Source organism: Euphorbia lathyris, chromosome 10 (genome assembly GCF_963576675.1).
Source record: "Euphorbia lathyris chromosome 10, ddEupLath1.1, whole genome shotgun sequence".
Classification (NCBI taxonomy): domain Eukaryota; kingdom Viridiplantae; phylum Streptophyta; class Magnoliopsida; order Malpighiales; family Euphorbiaceae; genus Euphorbia; species Euphorbia lathyris.
In genome coordinates, this window is record NC_088919.1 from 61,481,016 (window position 1) to 61,490,704 (window position 9,689).

Sequence of the window (9,689 nt, forward strand, 5' to 3'; positions counted from 1 at the left end):
GATTCCTGCCATGTTTTCTCTTCTTATCCTATAAAGAATTCGTTCAATTTCAAGACCAATAGAAATAAGAGTACCACTCCGAAATCGGGTGAGATAAACTAGAAAATGAAAGAATTAATAAATTTAATAAAAGAAAATATTAATAAAAAAGAATGATTTTAGTGTATGTATATATGAACAAATTATTAAAAAACATTTTGGTCTAATATTGCAAGAAAATAAATCCCCGACAACGGTGCCAAAAACTTGATGAGCATAGAGAACCAACCCGAGTTATATTTATAATACACTCGATCGCACGCTCTCTATGGCTACAACTATGAGATAAGTGTACTTCGTCGTTATCAAGTAATAAATTTGGTTAAGTCTAGGTATCGAATTATATCCATAAGTATTAGACTACTCGGTTTTACAATGTCATCTAGGCGATGAATACTTTAGAGTTTGGTTTGTAACAACTATGAACTACTCCTAAACTATATGTGAGACAGTTTCTAACGTACAAGCCCTTATGGGATGATACAGATTGCGTTAAGTTACAACACGTGATAAACAATATTTCAGATTATATACAAGTAACAATTTACTCTTGCAAAGACGGTTATATATAAACTGACCAACTCCGTTAAGTACTTAGATCATGTTTCCTTCTTAAGGGGATTCTAATCCTAATAGATTCAGAAACCATGGCCCGTAAGTTCCGTGGCTTGTCAATTCCTACGGTTTCTGATTTGTCAATTCTGGTAAGGCAACACCTATATGAATCTGGATTTCAGAGTTTGTAATCAACCCACACAATAATCAATTATGAGAATTAAAGTAAAGAATAAATATCAATAAGTATAGTGAAAATGAAAATCGTAAATTATATATTATAATTCTGAAAAACGTTAAAGCGGAATACAACCGAATCTAGCACATAAAAAGAGTACAAACTAGTTAACAAGATAAAAGGGAAGAAGGATTAACCCTTAGAACTAGCTAACTAGTCGTCGCTTTGGATTCAGAGGTGGAACTCTCGAGTTTGGGGAAAGAGGATGGAAACGTAACTTCATCGGGACGACGGAGGAATTTTGCTACAATAAGCTCTCAAGATGTAAGGTGCTTTGATAAAAACAAAGTAACCATAACGGGCACCTAATTTCAAATATAAATAATATACAAATTTCTCATATCATTATATAAAATTACTTAAAAATAAATATGTTAATTTATTTATTTATCTAAATTATATAAAAATTTTGTATCCCGTGCATCGCACGGGTTTTCGACTAGTTTATATAAAAACCAAGCTCGGAGCATGATCATAAATTACAATTGTCTAAAAGTCGTTCACATACAAATAAAGAATTTGATTCACACGGCGTGTGGATGTCTCACAATACATGACATATAAATTGTTTTAATTTTTTTATATGGATTTAATGCGTGAATAATAAAGAATTGATTATTTTATTTTATTTTATTTATATATTAAGTCATTATAAAAATAATAATTATAAGTAAATGTTACCTTAAGAATTAATTTTAAACGAGGACCAAATAAGATTTTATGCCAATTTTAATTTAAAAGTTATGCAAATTAAATTCAAATATAAAATGTTTCCTTGAAAAATAAGAATAATCTAAAAAGTCGTGATGTTTCGTGCAAATTGGTGAAATGAACGCATTTTAAAAAGAGGTTAATATTGGAATTTCCAGTCGCCTGAATCGTCACCCGACGAATCCCCCGCTGTAATGACCGATCCTCGAAATCGACCAGTAGCTACTAAAAGTCATAAATGCCCTTCCATCGCCCGTACAAAACTCACTCAACAATGGCTATATTCTGTGTTTGCCTTTTCCAGTACCTCCTCACTGTTCGCTAACACATCTCTTCCTCTGATCTCTAAATCCAAAACCCTAATTCCTGATTGCCTTTTTAATCAAACGCCATGGCGAAACAGTTTACGGTGCCCCCGGTGGTCTTTCCCTCCGGCGGCAACCCAACGGTTGTTGGTGCCTCAAATATGCAGCAACGCCGGGTTCCTACTGCGCCGTTTCAGCCTCCACGGCCTGTAAATTCAGGTATTCCTTTCATGTCTTTCGATATGGGTCAAGCCGCTCTCAACTCTCTCGGTGCCGGTCCAATTGGCGGAGGTCCTACCTCATCATTAGCTACCGCGAACTTCGACGACGAAGAGCCGCTACTTGATGAGCTCGGCATCCATCCTGAACAAATCTGGAGAAAAACGAAATCGATTCTGAATCCATTCCGTGTTAACCCTACCGTATACAAGGATTCGGATCTATCTGGTCCTATATTTCTGTATCTTTCTCTTTGCCTTTTTCAATTACTAGCGGGGAAAATTCAGTTTGGGGTTATTTTGGGATGGATCGTTGTATCGTCGATTTTTCTATACGTGGTGTTCAATATGTTGGCTGGGAGGAACGGGAATTTAGATCTGCATACGTGTACAAGCGTTGTTGGCTACTGTTTACTTCCGGTGGTCATGTTATCGGCGGCTTCTCTTTTCATCCCACAAGGCGGGCCAGTGAAATATGTGATCGCCGGGGTCTTTATCATTTGGGCAACTAGGGCTTGCACGAATTTGATGGTATCAGTGGCTGATGGGGGAGAGGAACATCGCGGATTGATTTCGTACGCTTGTTTCTTGATTTACACTCTGTTTTCATTGCTCGTTATATTTTAGTGAGAACAATGGATCATGGGAATTGATGAATTTTTTTGGGTCTTGTAGTTTGAAGATATTGTTGTATTGGTTGCATATTTTTCTTCTTTTTACTTCTACAGGTGATCATCAACCTAATGTATGTTGAAATTGGGTTCATGAGTTTATGGTCATATGGTATATGTAGAGATGGTTATACCTGTAAACAGACAGATAATGTGTTCAGAATAGTTTTTTTTTTACTCATGGCAGCACCAGGCATTTATTAGTTGTATTAGCTTGTATTGAGCAGAAACAAAAGTAGAGTGCTTTAATACAGACATTGATGTCGTTTTTCTTTGACAATGTTTTAGTTCTTGTCCTTATGAATCATTTTATGCGTGCATGGCTTGTAAGAGAACTAACTGAACTCACCTAAAATGTAATGCAAAATGTCTGTTGATTAATTAGATGTACAGAAATGTTAGTCTTGTATTATTTTGCGGATTCATTTCATATGATGCATTTGTTTCATATGCATCACTATGTTATATGGCTCGGTTGCTAATTACATGTCTGTTGATTAATTAGATGTACAGAAATGTTAGTCTTGTATTATTTTGCGGATTCATTTGATGCATTTGTTTCATATGCATCACTGTGTTATATCGCTCGACTTCTTTGATTGGTTACTAATTACATGTCTGTGGATTAATTAGATGTACAGAAATGTTAGTCTTGTATTATTTTGCGGATTCATTTCATATGATGCATTTGTTTCATATGCATCACTGTGTTATATCGCTCGACTTCTTTGATTTGTTGCTGACTTCTTTGATTGGTTGCTGGGCCTATAGTTCTATTCAATCCCTTACCTTCAAAATGCTGGTAATTTTGCTCATTCCCTTCCCTAGAAAATTTTGTTGCTTCTTGATACATTGGATGCCTGGTAAATATTTCAACCTCTGTGTCAGTAAGTGAACATTTTACTATCAAAAATCAAATGTTCACATTCAGTTCTGTTGCTTGTTTCAGGGATTCATTTAATAGGATGCATTTGGTTCATATATATCGGCGTACTGTTTTCCTCGAGTTGTCTAATTCGTTGCTGGAATGTATCCATTCCATTCCCTTAAAAATGATGTAACTTTTGTTCGTTCCCTTCCCTTGAAAATGATTTCTGTTGCTCGTTGATATTTGGGATGCTGGTCCATGTTTCAATCCCTGTATCCAGTAAGTGAACATATTAGGCTCAGAAATCTATCATTCACTTATAAACAGAATTGAGGAAGTCCGTTTGGACACATTTGGTAGAAGTCTACTATTTTGAATGGATATTGTCTTGGTGAACTTTCACAAATTGTATTCTAGTTGATACTTCATTACTCAGTTGTGCATGTTGGTCAATAAGCATAGAACTAAGTACGTTTTGTTAATAAATTTTTTTGAAAGGCATTATTTCCATAATTAGTTTGTGCTTATGGTCGTTAACCTACTTGTTCCATATTTATGATCTGCTTTCACTGCAATGCTTAGCTTCATGTGGTTTGGTAGCTTGTAGGATCATTCTACTCCGTATTCTGTTTTAGTTGCAAATTCTTTTTGTGAAGTTTGAGGCAGTATGACATTTAGTATTCATGATGAGATAAGTGAGTTAACTACATACATGGATTTTAGCCTGGTAATAGGTTACTGCTTCTTCTATGCTTCCGAAGTTGCATGTTCAATCAATCATGGATTGATGAAAAAAATGTTGAATTTAATTTCTATTTCACTACTTAGAATATGTTATATTATCCATTTAACTATGCGTCCATTGTAGTGTCATCAGTATTCAGTGACATAAAGCTACTTTGAACGGAGTCAAATCAACAAATCTTCATGACTTCCAAGCTACCTTTAGACCTTTTTCTTCCGGAATTTTTCTACACTGCATTTTGGGTTGTACTTGCATGTGAATTCATTGGTTCCATTTTATGTTGGCCTTGGATTGTTATGTAGATCTTTTTGAGACTATCTCTATATTGCTGCTTTGTAAAGTTCTGTTGTGAAAGTTCGGCCATAATCTGATTGCTTGCTCTAGCAGCTTTCTAACTTGACAAACTACATCTTTAAGATCTTAATGTGCTACTTTAACTCCGGTGTGTGCGTTAGACTAGTGTTTTTAACTATTTGATTCGTGTCCTGGATCTCCTCTTCGCTTGAGCTTTTTGTTGATATGAACCTAGGGGAAGAAGAATGTGCTATGTATTTTAGTTGGTAGAGCGAAATAGGGGTAATGTGCTATATATATATAGGCACAATACAGGAATAAGGGAGGGGTGCGTCTTGCTGTTGAAGGGGAGGAACATGGGATATTCAGAATTATGTTGTTTGGCTCTACTCTGAGTAGAAAGCTAACCTGTACAGACACCGGGAAATGTTATTTCTAAAAGATAACCTTCATAAGCCTTCAAATGAAAACAGACACGAACACAAAACGCAGAAACTTTACTGAAGAGGAATGTCTGTGCAACATAGGTAGAGAGGTATTCTAAATTCCTGTGGAGTTTATCTCAGCACAATTTATCTTCATTCTAAATCCCTACTTATTGTGTGTTCTGTTTTGGTTTCTATCAGAAATCACATTCATGTTCTTTCTGGCATTTCTTAGACGGTCCTTTTCTTTTACCTTTGCTTGAGATTTTCCAATGTACTTACTTTACGACTTGCATTTGGTTTTATACTTGTAGGATTAGTTTCCTGTGCACCATGACATTTATATATGTTACCAAAACGGCCAAGGTAACCTGCTGGGGTTGGCTATATATTCTCCTTTTCTGTTGTCAGCTATGTTGCATGGAAACAGAAATGGCAAATGAAACGGAAATGGATACCGGGAAATGTTATTGCTAAAAAAATTTAGCTAGGAAACGTTAATGGAAACGGTTTTAGCTAGGAAACGTTAACGGAAACGGACACGAAACACGGAAATGCTAATGAAGAAGAGTTCCCATGCAACATAGGTTGTCAGTCATAAATTTAATATCGATCGAGATTGCCCTTTGCCTGTTGCTTATTGTAAATGCTTCTCTCATTTGTTGTTGGTCCATTCTCAAGGTAACGGTAATTGAAGGATGATCTATAATTATGTTATTGTACCGTATATATATATATATATATATATATATATATATATATATATATATATATATATATATATATATATATATACTTTTGTGCAGCTTAGGGATTATGATTATTGGTTCTCTGTTCATGATCAGAACTTCATACTGTTCTCTCTTAGAGTTTCTTGGTACTGCTTTCTGCTGGTCTAGGATGAAACTCTATTATTATGGTATGAATTTGATGTTCTATACAACTATTGTTTAGTTCAAATAGGAAGTATGTGGAATCATTATTGACCTTCTCGGTAATTGAGAATGTCGTTTTGGGGCTTCTCTGAAGCAGTATTTCGTGTTGCATGATAAAATTATGTATTAAGTAAGATGAGGAAAGAGTATGCCTTTTTTATGTGAATGTTTGATGGCCAAAATATACACTGCATTTTGAAGTTCTCACAAACAAATTAGAACCAGTAGTGTCAAAACTGGTTATCGAGTCATAATGTTGTTATGTAATCTATATATATCACACGATTATATAATCGTGTCGCGTGTTCTGTTAGTTGGTGACAATTGAAATTGTTGATTTCCTTTTTACATATGTGAGATAGGTAAGTACGGATGGTTGTTGCAACTCTGGTTGAGTTTCTGCTATGGTTTCTCACACTGGTCAAACTTATATCTATATTTGGTTCTGTTGGTTATGTCTACTTGTGCTGACTTTTTTCTCTCATGGATTTGGTGGAAGAAAAGCCAGCAACTCCTATGAACTTATCATCAGCTTTTTTCTACTATTAAACATGTAAATTTAGACTCCATGTATGTTTGCATTATCGTTTTGTAGATGAAAACTCCGTTAACAATTGAAGTCGTTTTATTTAACACTCACTGCTCATTGATAAACTTTATGGAAAATGTGTATGGAGTTATTTTTTTTGTTTTGTTTTGTTTTTTTTGAAACAGAAACACTCAAAAAATTATTAATTGAGCACTCGCGGATCATTAGAGTGCACTGCAAGCACTTTATGTTAGTAAGGGTAGGTCTACCCACTCTCAAGGTGTGGGGAATTGAACCTCAAACCTGTCAAGCAGAGGTTCAACGCCTTACCACTCGGATCAACCCTCATTGGCAGTGAATTTTGGATCTGCTATCTTATATTTGTGTCACTTGAGATATGAATATAGTGCTATAGTTATTGAAAAAATGTTACCGTATATTTGTGTCACTTGAGGTACGAATGTAGTGCTATAGTTTATGTTTGTTTCAGTTTTTTAAAGGAGTGTTTAGTGTTTCATTTCAAACCATAGGAAATATAGCGTTTGGTGAGGTTTAAATAATCGCAACGTTTAGCATTTTTTATGGAAACTGCAGCGTTTTGGAGATTTTTATAAACAGCTGTTTGTAGTTATTTGTTATTGATAAAATTATCTTTTTTATTTCTACGAGATATATTTCTTCTTTAACATTATTTATATTTCTACAACATAATTAGAGGAAAAATAATGCATTTTTTATTTTATAATAGGATGAGATGCAAAATAATCCTAAAGTTTATAGCTAGGAGCAATTTTACCCTTAACATCTAAAATGGGGCAGCCAAGAGTAATTTTACCCCTACTTAGGTTAATTTGAGCAATAATTTATCAAAATATCTTCTTGGTCATCAATATTGGCATCTACACTTTACAGTGCATCTTTTTATCATTATTAGTAATAGATCATAAACATAAAAAAAAAATTGTTGATTAATTTAAAACATGTCCATATTCAGGGCCGTCTTAAACTTTTTGGGGCCTCTGTGCTAAATTTTTCTTAAACCCTTAATAATTAATAGAATTTTATATTAAAGTTGTAAATTTTGAATGATTGAATATCTAAATCACATATACACTCAATGTAATTAAAAATGTAAATAAATTTTATTACATCATGTTATTATTATTTTTATTTAAGCTAATATCTATATTTTACTAAACACATTTTAAATTTTAGAGCCTTGTAATTTTGAGGCCCTGTGCGTTAGCGCTCCTTGCACACCCTCATCTACTCCCCTGTCCATATTAGATATTTTAAATTTGAATAGCAACAGTTCACTATAGTTTACCAAACACTACTAATTATCAAACAGCTAACAGCAAACAGTGAGTTTCTGTTCTACGTTAGAATTCACTCTATTTATAAAATGCCAATGTTTATATTTCATGTGGAGTCTAAATTTGTTTTCTCTAATAACTATACTGGGTCAAATAAAATATAGTTCAAATCTAATGATATGACTATGTCAGCAACACGAGGTTAAATTTAAATATGGAGTGGATACAAAAAGATGAATATAATTGAATTTTAAAGTCATGTTTGATAGTTGCAGATTTGTTGAAGAGCGATCTACTTACCCAATTTCTCAATATAAAATCATCCACACGCAAACATTCTATATATATATATATACATACATATAGAGTAGTAAGAGAGATCAAAGTCCTCTAAAACCACAAAACAAGACCAAAAATGTCTTCTCCTAAGGAAGAAGCTGCACAAGTTGCAATAATTCTCGAATTCGACGACGATGGCGACGAAGAAGACCGCGAGGAAGAGGAGGAGCTATTCGAAATTGATTTCGAGGCGATCAACAGCATCCCGCCTCCGCATTACTGGGAAAGCTATTTTACAGCAACAAGCAGTACACTTTTGGCTAATTGTTTGTTACCTATTGCAGATGTTTCATCTGCAGTTCCAACTCCATCTACTCTATGCAATTCACTTTCCTTGTCTGATTTTCGGGTTTCCTTTGCGTGTCAAAACGGGTTTCCGTGAATTTTCACAGGGCGGATTATTTTTGTAAATTGTATTATCGTGTCAGGGTTTTCTTTGCATGTCAAAATGGGTTTCCGTGAATTTTTACAGGACGGGTTATTTTTATAAATTGTATTATCGTGTCAGGAATTTGCGTTGGTACTGGATTATTAAGATATACGGATGAATTGAGGTTGATATTTGATTGGAGATATTATGCTTGTAACCAAGATTGGACTTTTGTTATTAAATTTTTGTTTTATTGGGTTTAGGTAAGTATGATATCAACTGTTTTTTTCTTTTTCATTTCCATATTTTATTCCAATAATTGTGATTGCTTGTTTTTAATAAGCATAATAAACATTTGGGTCTCTGACTAAAGTTTCAAATTAGAACTTTAAACTATCAAAATCATCAATTAGGTCTCTAAACTAAATAAAAATCATCCATTGAGTCCTCATTGAAAATCATTCGGTTGAATAATTTCAAACTCTCTTTCTCAAATCTATTTTTAGCCAACACAGAAATCATTATAGTCCATGTCAAATAGTCACAATTTATGATTTTAGGGTAGCATAAGGACTCAATTGATGATTTTTGCTTAGTTTAGAGACTTATTTGATAATTTTTACTTAATTTAGAGACTTAATTGATGAGTTTGATAATTTAAAGTCCTAGTTAACTTTATAGTTTTAGTTTAGGGGTCAAAATGAGGGTTATGTCTTTTTAATATAATTATAACATAAAAATTAATAAACACACAACTACCCGTAAATATATTGATAGAATAGAAGGAGGACCATGTTATATATATCTTCAAACCCATTGTCTCATATTAGATGTCATATGTGGGTTATTCGGTATTACCCGATTCTAATTGGATTATAAACATAATATGGTTTTGAATCTTATATAAAATGGTTGGGATGACAATGACATTTAGAAAAAAATAAAATACCCCTGACAGGTATGAGATGAGAATAGAGTATCCATTACTCGTTATTCGTCATATATTTTATTTAGAATTTTTTTTTGTCAAATTTTTGGAATATTAAGTTTGTAAATGTTTTGTTAAATTTATGATTTATATATTTAAATGGGTAAGAGTATCTGTGTGTACCCGCAACTTATATGGGACGA

At 33.6% G+C, this 9,689-nt stretch overlaps 1 protein-coding gene across 1 annotated transcript; it reads left to right on the forward strand.

The window, feature by feature from the left end:
* The first annotated feature begins 1,804 nt into the window (after positions 1 to 1,804).
* LOC136209520 (uncharacterized) lies at positions 1,805 to 3,017 on the forward strand. The gene has a single exon (XM_066001013.1). The coding sequence runs from the start codon at positions 1,935 to 1,937 to the stop codon at positions 2,691 to 2,693; it is 759 nt and encodes a 252-aa protein (XP_065857085.1). The 5' UTR covers positions 1,805 to 1,934; the 3' UTR covers positions 2,694 to 3,017.
* The last annotated feature ends 6,672 nt before the right edge of the window (positions 3,018 to 9,689 follow it).